The sequence below is a fragment of the Xiphophorus couchianus genome, chromosome 21 (genome assembly GCF_001444195.1).
Source record: "Xiphophorus couchianus chromosome 21, X_couchianus-1.0, whole genome shotgun sequence".
Lineage (NCBI taxonomy): Eukaryota > Metazoa > Chordata > Actinopteri > Cyprinodontiformes > Poeciliidae > Xiphophorus > Xiphophorus couchianus.
The window spans coordinates 13674061-13690943 of NC_040248.1; the positions used below are offsets into that span (position 1 = coordinate 13674061).

Genomic DNA, 16883 nt, shown 5'->3' on the forward strand with positions numbered 1-16883 from the left:
ACATTTGTATGTGAGAGTGGTTGTATAACTATAGTTTTACTCACCACTGTGTTTGAGTCAGAAAGTTCAAGTCATGTTCATTATTCTTCAAGTTAGTAGTACTGTACCAAGGCCGAATAAATGTAAGAAACTGATATTTTATTTGTCTTTCTGGAGAATGTCCGAGACTGATGTTACTTTGTGTATCATCATAGAAATGGAGCTTGGACTCCCTGGACTTCCTGGTCCCCTTGCAGCACCAGTTGTGGCATCGGTTTTCAGGTGCGTCAACGCTCCTGCAGCAACCCAACACCTCGCCACGGTGGGAGAGTGTGTGTTGGCCAGAATCGTGAGGAAAGGTAAGAAGCGGAATCCTCCTCTTCTACAGTAATATGCAAAAGTTTTAAACAACTGCAAATACCGTTTGACTCGATGAAAACTGACTTGTGGTCTTTAAGGGTGATCTCCAGACTTTAGTTTCTTCATTTTCCGTCTAGAACAAGACATCATAGTTTGCAAGGATTTAATGTAATAAATGTGAGCAAGATGGGACAGAAGCTGAGTTTAAAAAAGAACTACATAAAGCAATGTAGCTATATCTTAAAATCACGCCTTTGGTAAAATAAGAAAAGTCATCAAAAGCCTCACATGGGATCTCAGAAATGTAAAAATTCTTCATCTGATCCTCTACTGCATGAAGAATGCCACTGACTCTTTGGGAAGTACTTGTTTACATAAATGTTATAATACTGCTTTATTCTAAATGAAAAAATCAAAAAAAAAATACATATTAAAATTGTTTTGTATTAACCCTTTTATCTGACACCCTCAAAATCCTTACATAAGTCAATGGGTCGTTCCATCAGCACACCCGTGTCATGATCATGACAGTTAAGGGGTTAATATTGAAATCTTGACTTATGCACAGCATTGTATTTTCATCATTGTGTACTGATTAAAGGGCATACGTGTTGAACAAAGGTGGATGGAAAAGAAAAAAAGATCGAACAAACAGCAGCAGTCCCCAACTTTGTAACCAGTAGTAAAGGAGCCTGTATTTGGTTGCAGTTTTTCCCTTTTTCTTTGTCCTTTGTGCCCTTTCTTTTGTTCAACTCTTTGACAGCCAATTAGAGAAGGTGCACGGTAGGACTTCGCTTGGATAATTATCTGGTTTTCAGACACAAACCATTCTATGACTTAAAGTTTTGGTGGAAAATAGTCACCCTTTTCTTAAAAGATGCTTGCATGGTTTCCAGGCACCTTTTGAAGATACAAAAAACTGAAGCTGAAAGCAGGTGAAGAAGCACAAGGAGACGTGCACAAAGCAACACGGCTAGAAAAGGTCAAGGCCTTTTTTTTTCTTCTGGTTGTTCTGGCTGTCAAGAAGTTTTCATCAGTTGGCTGAACTTGAGAAAGAACTCAGAAAAAGCTTTGAAAGCTTCTGCTATATTTGAACACAGAATATTCACAATATTTTACGTAAATCTTAAAGCCAGTTGTATCAATAGAGATTCTTTCCTTTATGTTGATGGAATTTACACAAAAAAAAAAATCACTGTGGATTTTCTTAATCACCCTGCTGTGAAACAAAACTGTAGACAGAAAAAGTGCAAATAACTACAGATCTGCTGGTACAGGCAAAGGAAGAATGCATATAAACCATTACCATGGTAACAGAAAGTGGATTTTGCAAGATGGGTAATTAGAGACGGACTTTAAGATCTTTTAATTACCTTTTTTTTAACTTTCTTTTCCTTTTCTTTCTTGTGCAACCTCACACCTATTTTCTGGCAAACTGCAGCTCCAGAAGGAGCAGTCTTTGAGTAATACACTTTGCCTTCTGGAACAGTGAAAAAAAAAATTACAGAGTGACCGCCACAGCCCAGTTACTGAAAAAAATACAATAGAAAAAAAACAAAAAAACAGCTGACTGGCTCTAAAAACCGCCGCAGAAGAGAAGCCGATTTTACCATCCCATTTTTTCCCTCAGTTTTAATCCCGTTTGTGCCATCTCCAATACTCAGGCTCAGTAGTCACTCTGTTCAGTTATATGAAACAAGTCAGAGAGGCTTGCTACTGGAAGGGGATGTTTACAGGATTCCTTAAATTTTAAAATTTAAAATCAGTTTGAAAATTGAAAGATCAGCTGTTATAGTCTGTTAGTTTGTTCTTTATTTTATTGATTTTGTTATTTATTTACCTCAAATTCATTGAAATCAGTGGTTAAATGATTTCTAAGTTAAAACAGATAACCCTTAAAGAGGCCAATAGGTATCCAGGTCTTTTGCAAAAGACATTAGGTGCATATTTATTTCCAAGTTTGTTAGGAAAGCTCATAAATGATACCAAACATGATAAATCAAATAAGCTACTATAATGGATGGCAGAAAAGAGTAAATACGTAAGCCCCATTAACACTGTGTCTTATCTTGCTATGTATGTTGGTGTATCTAAAAACTGATTTGTGTGGGTCTAAGCTTAAAGAATTGAAGTACATTTTAAAAATATGAATTCCAGCCATTTTTATTTTTATGTTGATTTTTGTGTGCCCTCCTTTCTCTTGTATACTGAATACAGGTTTATTGGGATGAAAGGAGGAAAATTCACAATGTTTTACTTTGCTAAGACACCATACATTGCATTTGCAGTAACTTTTCCATCAAAGTTTACTTCCCTGAACACTATTAGTGTTGGTCAAATCAAATGGTCAATTAGTATTAACAGCAGCAGACGAATTAAAAAAATAGTTTGGGCGTCTATCAATTGGAGTTGATTTGAGCGTTCAGCATGCAGAGTGAGTGAATGTTCATAAATCCAAACAGAGCTATAGTATCCAAGTATACAGCATAGGATGCAATGATTGCTCTTTCACTGATTCTGTAGCAATGGGACATGTCTGCCCTACATATGGCCTCTTAGAGTCGTGATATTCAGGCCTGCTCTGATAGAATATCAGGGTAGAAGGTGACATTGGAGCAATATTTACCCTTGGCAGTGTATTTCTATCCCAATAAAACACAGAGCAAATATGCAATATCATGCCATTGGTATTGGTTTATTTATTAAACTATTAGTATTAGTTTCTTTGCTAGTGCATCACCAAACCTTTTGTTTAAAGCATGACCTTTAAAATTTTTAATTGTATTGCAAGGTAGCCCTGCTGCTTCTTTCTGCTTCTATCACATGAAGAGATGTGACATCTTAATGAATAAGGCAGCATTCAGGTGATTTAAAAGTAACAACATCCATCTTCACTAGATTCAGGCATATGGGTTTAAAAGGGCAACACGGGGATATGTAAATTAACTTTTGTTCACATTTATGCATCCACTTGAAAAAAACCCATTTGTTTTGCCTTTGTTACTATGTCTGAAATCTTCCACCACCACTTCCACCACTAACTGTTGTTTGAAGTAAGCCATATATAAAATAGGAAAAGTTAAAAATCACCAGTCTGAATGCCATGAGAAACTGGCTCCATGTCAGTATTTTTTTTTTTTTTTTTTTTGCCAAAAACAGTTGTGAAAATTCTGTTCTTGATATGCACCGGGTTCCCATCAGAGAAGTGTGATGGCTCACTTCACACCTTGTTCTTGCATTGTTGCCTCAAGTGCCTCATTCAGATAAATGTCCATGCCATATGTCCATACATGGATAAATATACAAACAATGTCAAATGCAAAAGGAAAATGCAGAGGGGCACAAATAAACCTCCTTTTTACAGCTCTATTTTATTGTTGTTAACCCAACAAGCATCCAATAACTTCAGTCTTGATTGTTTGCAGCAGCCAAATCCTTTAAAGTTAAAGCAAATGCTATGAAACTGAGCCCACACAGCAGCGCTGCGGGCTTAAATCTGGATGGTTAATGCCTGCATTTATGAACCTACTGTTGGCTTTTCCCTCAGCACACTGACAGCGTCCACGCTGCTTACTCAGCCTGTACTGGGTAATTAGCCTCGTTTTACTCTGATCAGCCCTGTGTGTTTTAGAGAAGAAAACGGATAAAACAAGATGGAGCAAAGCCACTCACTTGTGTGATTAGTGAGTGTAAGGATAATTTTGAAGCTCAAGATAATCTCCACTGCATTGATTGCTGATGTTTTTGTATTTTATTATTCCGTTGCATTCCTGTAGGGGTATTTTGTCCACGTAAAAGCCTTTTAGCATTCACGTGAATCTGACTGCATACTGGACAGCCTTTCATCACCTTGTCCTCACTTTGCCACACTCTTACTCCCAAACATATCAACTCATTGGCACAGCAAAGATTGGTAAAAGTGAAAAGCAGCAAGGATTTTTATATCCAGAGAGTAAAGAACGTGTTCTTTGAGCTGCTGTGAATAATGGTGACGTTTTGGGAATAGTGCGGCTGAAATGTACAGCTTAATTGAGTCTGAGGAGGAAATGGTATGAATTTAAAGCTTGTTTCTAGCACAAGAAGGCTCTGTTTTTCTAAAGAAAAAAAAAAAGGCAGTAATCTGCCAAAACATGAAGAAAAAAATATATAAAAGCAGATTTGTAGCCGATGTAAAAGCTGCAAAATGGTTCTAACAAGCCTTGCAATTTTCTGTAGTTAATTTATAATGAGAATTAAGCAATTCAAATATTTTAGACATTGCTGTAATACTGCCTTGTAAAACATCGTAATTAGAGATGATGCATGTGTCTCCTGGGCTTTTATTAGCCCACGTCAATGAATTATGCAAATATTCATTAAGATATGAGATACAGTATATGTAATCTTCCTTTGCTGTACTTCTTAAACAACATTGTCACAGGCGAATGCAAAAGGCCGTGTTCTTGGTGGTTTGATTCACTCACGTTTTCAGGCATAGACAATGAAGTGTTTCCTTCAGTCTACATCAGAGATGCAAACTTCACTCATCTGAACATGCATTTTTTTAGAGTCCTTTTTGTCAAGGTTCTCTAGTCGATTGACAAGGATTGAAGTGTTTCAATAACCTCATTGTATTACACTTCTAAATTTAGCAGTTTATTTCACATGAAGAACATTTCCAAGTAAAAGCAGAACAATTCATCCATTCTGTTCATCTTATCTGATGTTGGGTAGGGCAGGTAGCAAGCTCAGCAAGAATACTCTGACATCCCTCTCCTCAGCAATGTCCCTCCAGTTAGGAGATGCTTGTAAAGCAAAAGCAAGATTTGTGTCTGTCTTGTCAATATAAAGACAAGCAGGTTGAACTCTTGTTGTTCTTGTACCTTGTATCTCAAGATATTGTAATAAAGAAAAGGCTCTCTGATTTGGACATCTCGGGGTCTAATCCTTGCAGACGTTGTAAATCTGTTTCAGTCTTCAAGCAATAACTTTCAACTTTCACTGAAGCAGTTCACAACCCAGTGTAAGGCAGACAGTAAATTCCTTTTGCATTACCTTGCAACAGTGAAAAAAACAAACAAAAAAAAAACATTTTTATCTAACAACTGAACTACTTGTAAACATAATTGAATGCTGAAAGGGAAAAACTGTTACATATTTCACATTTAAATGTATTTCAAACAAATTTGGAGTTGCTCAAATGGGCTCACCAAGCCTGACTTTGAACGTCTTCTGACAGGACTAGTTAACTATAAAAAGGTCAAATTTTCACCTGATTTTTAAAGTTTAAATGAAGACAAGAATTGGTCAACCTTAAATATGCAGCAGAAAAACCTGTGTGTATGTCCAGTGTTTGCCTGGATGGTTGTCAAGCGTGAAAAGGTGGACACCTAACTTATTTACTGATATTCTCGTCTAGCAAAGGAGTCCTACTGGCAGACATGGAACTCGCATTGTATTAGCTATGATAACCAGCCAAGAAGAAACCAGACATTTTACAGCAAAAGTGTTCTTTTGTGATTTGGAACCAAGTGGTGCTTTCCTAACAACTCTGAACACTTTTGTGTTACGTTTGTTTCTTAGACTCGCCTGGTAAAAGGCTGTGTTGTGTGTGGAGACCAATATAAGTTGCACTGTTTCCACTGACTGCCATTTATGGTAAAGTAGGAGGGAAAACATAAACATCTGAGGTCATACAAAAACTGGAAGTGCAATTTGAATACATACTATCTCTGTGTTGCATGTTAATTGAAAGTTTGTCATTTTAGCAAATATTTGACATTCTAGATTTTCTTTCAGCAGGAACAGCATTCTTAGATTTTTGTAGGTACTTTTACGTTGTACTTTTTTTTTAAACTAACTAACATATCTGATTGGCAACTGCTGTACAGAACAAGTTCCTAAATAAAATACAATTTGTATTTGTTGCAATGCACATAAACCTCTTAGAGGTTCTGTCAACAAGTTTCTTGAAAACTGGAGCATTCACAGTGCCATGTACCGTGTTTTGGATCCCAAGCCAACTTTCAGACATGATCATTGTTTCATGATGGAAATTTTAAGCATTTTATGTCTGGGTTTAGTTTGCTTATGCATTATAGCAGCTGTCCTTAACTTTATCCCGATCTACAACTTCAATTAATGTTTTAAGCGCCTTTCAGATAAGTGATTTAATGCTATTTGCTTCACCAAAAGCAGTAGGCAGCAATTTTCAGCAACAACCCCCTGATTTATCATTGTTCATGATGACACACAAATGTGCTTTCCTTTAAACACAAAAGATTATTAGAAGCTTTTTTTAAACTCATTAGAGGACATCAAACGAGTCTTAACCCTAACCCTAAAAAAAAATGTACACTTTTTTCTTTTTCTGAACTTTGGTAACTTGACCCTTTCAACATCCTATTGAATAATTTTGTTCAATAAGATGAATAAAATCGTAGCAATTATACTATCAATTTTCTATGAAAAACCTTGGTGTCATTTTTTTAATTTTTTTTTGAGCCCCTAACACCATCACATCATCCAGTCAACTAAAGCAAAAATATGTCTTTTACTCTGGGATTTAGCACACATTTTCCACAGTTTATTTTATTCATTTTCAGTTTGATAAGTACAGTTCCTTGCATTTCCTTTTTCATTAGTTTTGTTCTTGTTATTTAAGTAGATTTCCAAAGCACCACACGAAACACTTGTATTTCTCTAACTCCTTTGGTTTCTTCTTTATTAAAGTACATAATTTTGTATTTTGTTAATTGTGTCCAAGTGAGTCTGAGTTCACCCGGGGTTACTTAAAGGAAATGGTGCAAAACTGTGTTCCAGCAACAGTGTCATGTCAGATCACCCAGATAGAAAGTGTTTCTGGATCACTGCTTCTGTTTCTCTTTGTTGTGCATTTGCTCGGTCTTTTCAAACCCCCAGTTGGTCGTGTCAGATGGATGTTCAAGCTGAGATAGGTTCTGCAGGAAGTGTCTTCCTGCTAAAGCTCGTTAAACTGCTCAAGATGTTGAAATGGAAATTGCCAGATAGTACAGATATGTAGGTATTGTGACTGATCAGAATTTATCTTTTAAAAGTCATATTGAACAATTGGTCCCAAAGCTGAAACTTAAATTGTGGTTCTTTTTTAGAAACAGAAAGTGCTTCTCAAACCAAGACTGAAGGTACCTGTTTTTTACTTCAACCATTCTTCCTCTGATGGATTATGATTACCTGATGAACTCCACATCCCAGTATTTTAAAAATTTGGAAATTATACTACTGTGCTTTCCATTTAATAGTTAATTGTAAATATGGAGTATAATCTCAATTAGCTTTTTCTTGTTAAATAAGAGATGCATAGATTTGTTTCTTCGCTTTTATTTCACCTGAAATCTGTTGTCTTTGTAAGCTTTATTTTTCCATCACAAGAGAAAAGCATTGACAAATACTGAATTATGTGGAGGGGGGAGCAGAAAGCATTTGTGCTTACAGGACCCAAATGGCTAGCAACAGTTATTAAAGGCATTATTTACTGCTAGTTACCTGTGCAGTGGTCTGAGAGAGAAGATGCAACAGACGTTTCCTTACTCATCTCTGCTGTGATTTTTTCTCTCTAAGCAAAGTGTGCAAAAAAAAAAGTCATTTATTGTTTGAATTGAAGACTAGCGCAAAATCTCTTAATTCCAATTATTGCATTTAAAACAAAGGTATAAGCATTATGCTGATGTTTAAAGTGAGGGAAATAAAACAGGAGTTAGTTTGTTTGACTTGTCTGGTTGCACTGTATTGACTTCGGCTAATAGAGACTGCAGATTGAACTGAATGAATGTGGTCGATTACAGAAATATCGATAAAGCCGTTTGGCAATCCAGTTGGAAATAAAAGTGACAAGGTGACAGATAAGATGGAACAATTTCTAAACACTAGAAGAATGTCACAAGATAGCTTCAGACCATCATGTCAGTTCAAAATGGCTGTTTCACTTATATTTGCATTAGCATGACATTCAAAATGAGATCAACAGAAAAAATATAGGGAGCAGTCAAAGCCGGGCTGAATTGTCTCACAGCTACTATAGATTCTTTAACGTACAGTTTTGTAATCCATGAAAGCATTTTGTTCTCAATTTTCCCAAAATTGCTGTTCGTCTTTGTTACCCCATTATTATGCATCGTCTCATCTTGTGAGCTTGTTGTTGTGAGAGTAGATCAAAAGCAGTGGCTGTTTTTGACCAAATTTACCAGTGTACTCAGTGTTTTTTTAACATGACCGCAAAACAAACAACAAAAAGAAACAACAAAAGAAAAGTATGATTTCATTTATTCAAAGAGCCGCAGAGCCAAATAACCACACATTGACACAAGTCTTGATGCTCAGTTATATTTCTCTAGATGTCCCACTATCTAAATCTTAAAACCTAAAAAAAAGATGTAATCCATTGTTGCACCAGGCTACAAACAGGCATTTCCAGGTCTTTCAAACTACTTTAGTGTGGGTTTTGTATTTCATATTTCTGATTGCTCTTGATTTTGTGCTTTCAAAGGCTGTTGATTGTGGATTTAAGTTGTGGCTATGCTTTTTTTCTGTAGGTTCATGGCTGACTTCCCTGTGTAAAGCCTTGATCTTGTGCTCAGTGTGACAGCCAAAAGGAACTAAAGTCATCCCTTTGTGTTATTTACCATCCTCCCCTTAAGGTACTGTAATGAACACCTGCCCTGCCCTCCCCATGTGTATTGGTCGGCCTGGTCGGCTTGGGAACGTTGCAATGTGCCCTGCGGCGGAGGCATCCAATCCCGACGCAGAACCTGTGAGAATGGCAACGACTGTCCAGGGTGTGGTCAGGTATGTCACGCAAAATAATATTATCCATGCAATGCTCTATTTGCTTTCATCTCTGGCTGTTCACTGTTAAGGAACTTGGTTCTAACCCATTTGATCCGATGAACACCCAGAAGTAATGAAACTGGAACATTGAACATGACCAAATCCCCTGGCTCTATTTATACAGCCGTGGCAAGCCATCAGATTTATTACCAAGACCTATTTAATGTTTCACGCACACACACAAACACACGCACACACAGTAATCACTGTGCATATGAATAGGCTTATTTTCTGTCACAAAGCTTCCTCCAAAGCTCAGATGATGCAAGGCAGCGTTGAAATACAAGCCTCGATGAAAGAATGATGTGACACTTGTGTTATTTCTGGTTTCTATTTTCCGTACACACATTCTCTGTTCCACAGTAGTGGTAAAAATGAGAGAGAATGAACATGATAGCTTCTCACATCCCACTTTAAAGTGGATTAAAGAATATGGGTCACGGCCTTGTGAATATATGGGATGTGTATTTTTGTCTGTAGATTTTCTTTAAAAAGTGGTAGAGAGTTTGAATTGCTTACTGGTTAAGACACAAAAACATCATTTGAGCTGTGAAATGAAGGTTGTAATTTTGTGCACTTAATATGTAGATTGAATGCAGGCTTTCAAGTTCTTAAACTGAATTTACAGTTACATAAAATTCATCCTCTTTAAAGATTTGTTTTGTCTTACTTCTTAATATTTACAGTATTCAAACTAATTTGAATATCAGATATGTAAAGCAAATACAAAAAAAGAACATTTTCAAATGATGAATACATTTATCTAAAAGATAAAAATACAAACCAACCAAGCCTAGAAAGATTATTGGTCATGCCATGTTGTCTTAATCAAATGAAATTCTGACTAGAATGATCCAAAACTGTTTTTTAGCCATGCAGAGAGAGCCATGCTGGTTTTCTTCTGATCATTATCAGCTGCATAACCAAAGTGGGCTTGAGGTGACAAACTGATTCTACCTCAGGGTTTGTTAGTCAAGAGCAGATTTCTTGGTTCCATCCATTTTGGGATTTCAACCAGATCATAAAGCACCAAAGGAACCCAGTCCAGTCCCACTACAAGCACCATATTTAACTTTTGGTGTATTGTTCTTTTTCTCATAGGCAAGATTTTTTATACCATATATAAAGGACATGTACCTTTCATAACGTTCCACTAGTCTTTTAGTCCACGGAATATTCTGCCAATAGTCTTCGAGGTCATTAAAAGGTTTCAATTTGAACAGGTGAGGCAGATCTTTGTGTTATTTTTAATCAGCTGTGAGTTTCACCTTCAAATTTTTCCATTAAGGCCATTTTTGTTCAGTCTTTTTCTTGTTCACTCAGACTTCACAAACACGCTTTTGTATGTGGGAGCTTAGGACAGCTTTGTAAACTCCTAGTATAGCTGCATATTCACTTTGATCAAACTCGCATTTTCTAGCTTTCATTTAAAACTATGATAGTAAGCCAAATGCTGGCAGATGCTAATGCAGAGCAATTGCCTCTGTCTATTTTAAGACTCCCAGCTTACCTACTCAATACAGCCAAATTATCTAAATGGACTATAATATATTTTATTAACACATTTAAACATCCTAGGAATTATGAGAGCAGTTGCAATATGCTGCTCTCATAATAAAGTTACTTTTTACATGCCATCTGTCTGATAATTTTATGTTGGTCACATTTATACTCCTTGAAGATGTTCACATACTTGTAGAGATTATATGTCATGGACCGAGACAATTAGTACATAATCCCGAGGTGGAAAGACAATATGTAGGTCTCAGATTTGATTAGGTCATTTTAACACATGGATGTGTTTTGGTCTAAGCCAGGCGTGCCCAAGTTCCCCTGCAACTTTTAGATTCATCCCTTCTTTAACACACCTGGATAATTGATAGCAGGCCTCTGCAGAGCTGAGTTACTGCTGGAGAGGGAATTCAGTCTTTTGACTCAGGTGTGTTGGGTCAGGGATGCACCTCAAAGTTCTAAGACAGAAAGAACGTCTTTGGCTGTGCAGCATTTTTTTATCTACTGCACATAATGTTTTGCTTGCCGGACATACGGGCTCAATTTTGGTTTAATCTGAGCAAGTATCTTCTTCCTTATTCCTTTGTTGTTGCTTGTGGAAAACTGCAAATGGGACTGAATTAACAATAGCTTTTTCCCTTGGCACTCTTAACATACACTAGATTTGTGCTGAGTAAGACTAATAACTGTCTGTGAACCTTTGCAGCTCCTTCAGAGGTAGCATGACCTGTTTGCTTTATTCCTCGGCCTTAATGAGGCTGTTTGTTTCTGAACAAGCATCTGAGGCCTCACAGAACAGTTGCTTAAACTGAGATTAAATTACACAAAGGTGGACTATCTTTGCTTGTACAGAGCATCTGAGGAGAACTGATTACACTGAATTTCATTCATGGGTATCAGAGTAAACAGGCGTTCATAATTATTTCTATGCCACAAACTTATTGTAGTTTTCATCTTAATTGGATGTTTTTAAATCAGGCATCCTGGTGAGATTTGGTCCAAATTGGTCTTTGACTTTGACAACGCTGCGGGACATGCATTTGCGTATTCATGTTTACTGATATTGATACCATCACATCCACCTGTGGTTAACTCCAGGTGGCTGCCAGATGCTGATGGACAGAGATAAAGCAACATCTGCTCTTTGCTTTTCAAGTTGTCAGAGAGAATTCACAAAACCTACAAACTTTTGGAAGTTTTTGGAATGTGACGCCAGTCTGTTGTAAATTCTTTTTGCCCCCAGTTTTTCTGCTCATACATTCTCCTCAGGGAACTCACATCACAGCAAGACAGACTAGCTGAAGTGAATCTTCGCTTTAAGCAGAGGTGACAGTACTCGCAATTCAACAACCTCACTGTCTTGAATACATAATGCTTTAGCATGCCTAATTAAAGAGACAACGGATTGTGTTAGATCTCATTTTATTTTTTTATGAAATTCTGGGTTGTGTGCGTAAGTATCGGCTGCAGTTAGTCAGTAACATAGATTTTGATTTCAGAACAATTGAGACCACACAAATTTACCTTCATTCGTCTCAGCCCAGGTCCCTGCAGCAGTGACACATTGCTCTGTTTCTACACAGGTCTAAATCCCCAGTGAGGGTGGAAAAAAAATCTGTGTATTGACTGAAACAATTTTGGCTGTGGTTTCCAAACGATGATGCACTGAAAGTTTGAGGGATGCACAGGTACATTGTGTGCAGTATACGTCTTCTGTCTAATTACTCAGAAAATATGCAACTATAAAATAAATGACGTCATAAACCCTTGGATAAAGCAAAGGCTGAACAGTATTTTGCTCTCAATAACAGATTAAAAAGCACATTTAGCATGCCTGATTAAAGAGACAAATTATAAAGCATTTCCAAATTTTTGATTCTGATAGCTTCAAAAAGATCTTAAAATAATAGAGTAAGCCTTTTTGAAGTTAGCCGATGATCAAAGGTAACCTTTAAGACTGCATATAAAAGAAAATCATTGATAGTAAATTAATCACATTCCATTGTTTATGTACTACCATTTCAAAGAAAATATTTAGTTATTTTTCTTTAATCCACAAACCCTTTTAAAAAAAAAATATTTTAGCTCATTACAACCACTGCTCCAGTGTATTTTATTGGGAAATTATGAAATGCAATAAAAAGGATGCATAAATTTCTACAGTTTTTATTATTATTATTATTATTATTTTTTTTTTTTTTTTACAAAAGATAGGTTAAAATATGTTGTGTACATTTATATTCATACCCACTGAGTCAATTCTTTGTACAATCACCTTTCACTGTGTACTACAGGTGCAGGTCTGTGGTATGACTCTACTATCTTTGCACATGTGATGACTGAAGGTTTGATAGAAAATATTATACTTAGTCTAGTTGGTTGTAGAGGGGCTGTGAAAAACAATGTTCAGCCTTTGCCATATGTTCTGAAATAGACTTAGGTCTGAACTTTGACTGGGCCATTGTAATGTTTCCATTGTCCTGCCAGAAGGTGAACCTCCACCCCAATCTCTAGACCTTAGCGGACTTTAAAGCCCAGAAATGAGTTTTTGTCCAGATTGGACATGGGTTTTTCTCAAGATGTTCCATATTAATTTCCCTCTATTTTGCCGTCAATTCTGCCCAGCCACTTGTCGTTTGAAGAAAGCATCCCCACAACATGACACTGCCTCTCCCATGCTTCCTAAAGGGTATTCAGGATGAGGTCGAGTTACGAAAACATTATTTAGACACGGCTGATTAAATCATTGCAGTTTTGTACAATGTTATTCCATATTCCTATCAGCATGCAGTCTTATTCAGATTTATTTTAACTTTCTCCTCAAAAATATTGTTAAAATTTCATCTGTTGCTTATGAACTCAAGACTATTGTCTTGTGAGCTAGGTGTATCATTACAGCCCTTATTTGAAAAGAAATTAGAACTGATAATATGTTAAAAACATCTGCTTGTGAACTAATACTATGGGTAATATGGGAAAAGTATACAAAAGACAGCAATTTCTACTGTATAAGGAATATGGAGGGATAAAATAAATGTTCCAGAGAAAGATAGTGAAGTTCTTAACTGTAGTTCAAGAGAAATGGCTGTAGTCAAGGAGCTAAAGTGAGAAAACCCATAAATACTCCTTAATGGGGTTAAATTGCTTGAGTTCAATGTGTTGGGGCAAAATATATCTTAGTAATTTGATGCTCAGTGGGGTCACATTCTTCAGGCAGCCACAGGTATAAATGTTTGAACATTTCACCTCAAATAACAAAATGATCAGTGCTGTTTTTATTAGTTTTTTTCTTATTACATTTAAATATGGAACCTTTATCTGCATTTTGGAGCTTTTGATCAAGGGTTTGCTGAAGTGCATAAATTGTAAAGCATTTCCGAATTTCCTAGTGGCACCATGTCTCATAAAATTATGGTACATAAGAGAACGTTTTAACAAGATATTGTCAAGAGCTACAACTTCATTCTAAGTGTTATGCCGGTATTCTCTTTGATTCTTGGTCTCGTTTGATGAAAGGCTGCTTGCTGCTAGGTTTAGTGATCTTCAAAAATATATCACTCATGGTGGTATTTCCTACTGTGTACAGTAAAGTATTCCCCCACAATCCAAGGATCAAAAAGAACTGTGCCATTATGCTGAGTTTGCCACGTAGCGTTAGATAAGTAAAACTCGGGCCATACAGAACTGATGGAGCACAGAGCTGCTTAATGAAATTGAGAGCTGTTCTATTTACCTGTAAGGAGTTCAGTCATGCAGGCAGTCTGCGAAATGAAAGCTAAGTACCCGATGTTTATGCACACAGCGGGATGTGTGAGCTTACTTGTGCATTTTTATATTGTTCTGCGTTAGTCATCGTGTGTGCACTGGTGTGTAGCATGCTCTCGGGTAACAGTGCGCTTCATTATGGAGCCAGACTGGTGGTGGGAGACACACAGAGAGAAGAGAGGAGTCAGTGTTTGACAAAGTGTGTTTTGGTCAGTGCTGCTAATTGAACTGATGTCATTGAAACTTGAAGAACATTAGGTCTCCTTCTTGGTGGACTCCACTACAATAGATAAAGATGTTGGGACGGCACAAAGTTGCCTACTCCCACATTCCGCATGTGGCGCAGGCAAATAAACTTGGACGTATGAGTCTGTAAGCTTAGGCATTTTATAATAACCCATGCTGCTCACACACTCTCAGCTCCCCCAGTCCAATAAGACGTGCAATCACTTTAATAAGGGCAAGAGACAGGAGAGGCACGGCTTCTGATGCTGCCCTCCCACATCAGAGACACCCAGAGGACCGTCTGTGCCTCCAATCTTACACAGAGAGGTAAATATATACAGGGTTTTTCACTGTCCTCTCCACATCCTCCCCTTATGTTATGGATGTTGAGAGCTTAGAGTGCTTTGCAAAACATTTTTGCATTTTGTCACATTACAACCCCAAACTTTAGTGTATTTTATTGAACTTTATGTTCTTTAGAAAAACACCACAGTATCACAGCGCTAACACAAACATTTAAAATGAAAATGTGATAAAAACATTCATGAAATATTAGCATGGAATGATGTTAATCAGGGGTGTCAAACTCCAGTCCTCCAGGGCTGCAACTTTTAGATGTGCCTCTACTGCATCACACCTGAAAAGAATAATTAGGTCATTAGCAAGGCTCTGGAGAACTTATCTACACGAGGAGGAGGTAATAAAGCCATTTCAATCCAGTGTTTTGTACCTGTGGCACATCTAAAAACTGCAGGACAGCGGCCCTTGAAGACTGGAGTTTGACACATGTGGTTTAAATAAAGGATTGACGAGGCCTAAACAAAATTTCAATTGAAAATTTGTGACAAGAGTTGAAAATTCTCCATGCAGTCTGACTGCGCTTGTGCTATTTTGTCCAAAAAAAAAAGTCAGTTTCAAAAAAAGTCAGATATGAATGCTGATGGAGCTATATCCCCCAAGACTTGAAGGCTGTCACTTTCATTCTTCTTCACAGTTGTGTTGTGCACTACTTGTGTTGGTTTATCACATAAAATACTGATGAAATACATTAATGTTTATGGTTATTTGTGAAAATGTTCATGGGGAATAGATACTGTACCTTGCCAATACAGACTGTGTTTTGCTTTCGTATTTTTTTTTTTTTTCTTCTCGAATTTCACGGGCTTAGGCCACCTAAAAAAGAGTAACTGGAAAGTTCTGTGGGTGGAAACAGAATAAGTTGGGAGATGCCTGGATCCATAACGCAGCCATGCATAAACAAATAAACACGCTCGCTCTCCACACACAAAAACGAGAGTGGAGTGGAGTCAGAAGTTTTACTCAGTTGTCAACTTCACAGTCCAGCATAAGCGCAAACAGCCCAGGCACAGCCAAGCATATACTGACCACCCATGCAGCCTGTTTGTGAAGATGCTTTGCGGCAGCGTCCCACCCTCCTGAGCTCCATTCAGAAACCCATTATGGAACTGCCCGCCTCTGAGCAGCTGCCTGTTAAAGGTGCTTCACAGCAGAAAATCACCACTCTCTGTTGGTCCGCACTGCTCATCATCACATCTCCTGAGGAAACGAGTTTGGGTTTGAGCCGAAAATCGGCTAACTAATTGAATCTAGTTTTGCCTTCCTCATGCCACCTGTTATCTCGGCTTTGCTGAATTACCACTCTGAAATTAATACTTTGCTGGAAATGTTTCATTTTGTTTTTATCCATTTTTATCACCTATTTTTATTATTCCATGGCTTAAACCATAAAATATGGCATTAAAGCCCAGAGAGGAACTGCCGAATGTTCACATAGAGCATCAAAGTTTAATCTAAATTTTTTATTTTGTTTAGGAAGGAACATTCGCTGCAGTCAGGGTGTAATGAATGCATAACATAACCTATTCACTGCCCAAGCACATCAAATGCCATTCAAATGGATGTACTTTACTTCCTTGTGGGTGTATGTGTGTTTTGCAGATATGTTAGCTTTCACTACTACATTTTTAATGCATTATTCAAAACACTTTTAAAGCAGTAAGGGTTGTTTTTGTTCTTTATTGTTAGGGTTTCCTGTTCACAGCCACTATAACAAAGCTCATTTATTGCAGTAGAAGACAATACACTTTCTGTTATCATTCACAGTTTGGATCTGGATTTAATATTGTCAACAGCAGGAGTCTTTAACTTATTTTTTTATGGATCAGAAGGCGAAGGTG

The 16883-nt window shown here is 37.2% G+C and overlaps 1 protein-coding gene across 4 annotated transcripts in view; it reads left to right on the forward strand.

Annotated features, from left to right (window-relative positions):
• The window catches only part of sema5a (sema domain, seven thrombospondin repeats (type 1 and type 1-like), transmembrane domain (TM) and short cytoplasmic domain, (semaphorin) 5A), a 152520-nt gene that overhangs the window by 103281 nt on the left and 32356 nt on the right, over positions 1-16883 (forward strand). For all 4 annotated transcript variants that reach the window (XR_003593883.1, XM_028005263.1, XM_028005266.1 and 1 more), the window contains exons 14-15: positions 195-338; positions 8994-9141. Coding sequence is in view for 3 of the 4 variants with exons in the window: in XM_028005263.1 (XP_027861064.1) it covers positions 195-338; positions 8994-9141 (292 nt within the window). In the remaining variant the exon portion in view is untranslated. The remainder of the gene's footprint in view (positions 1-194; positions 339-8993; positions 9142-16883) is intronic.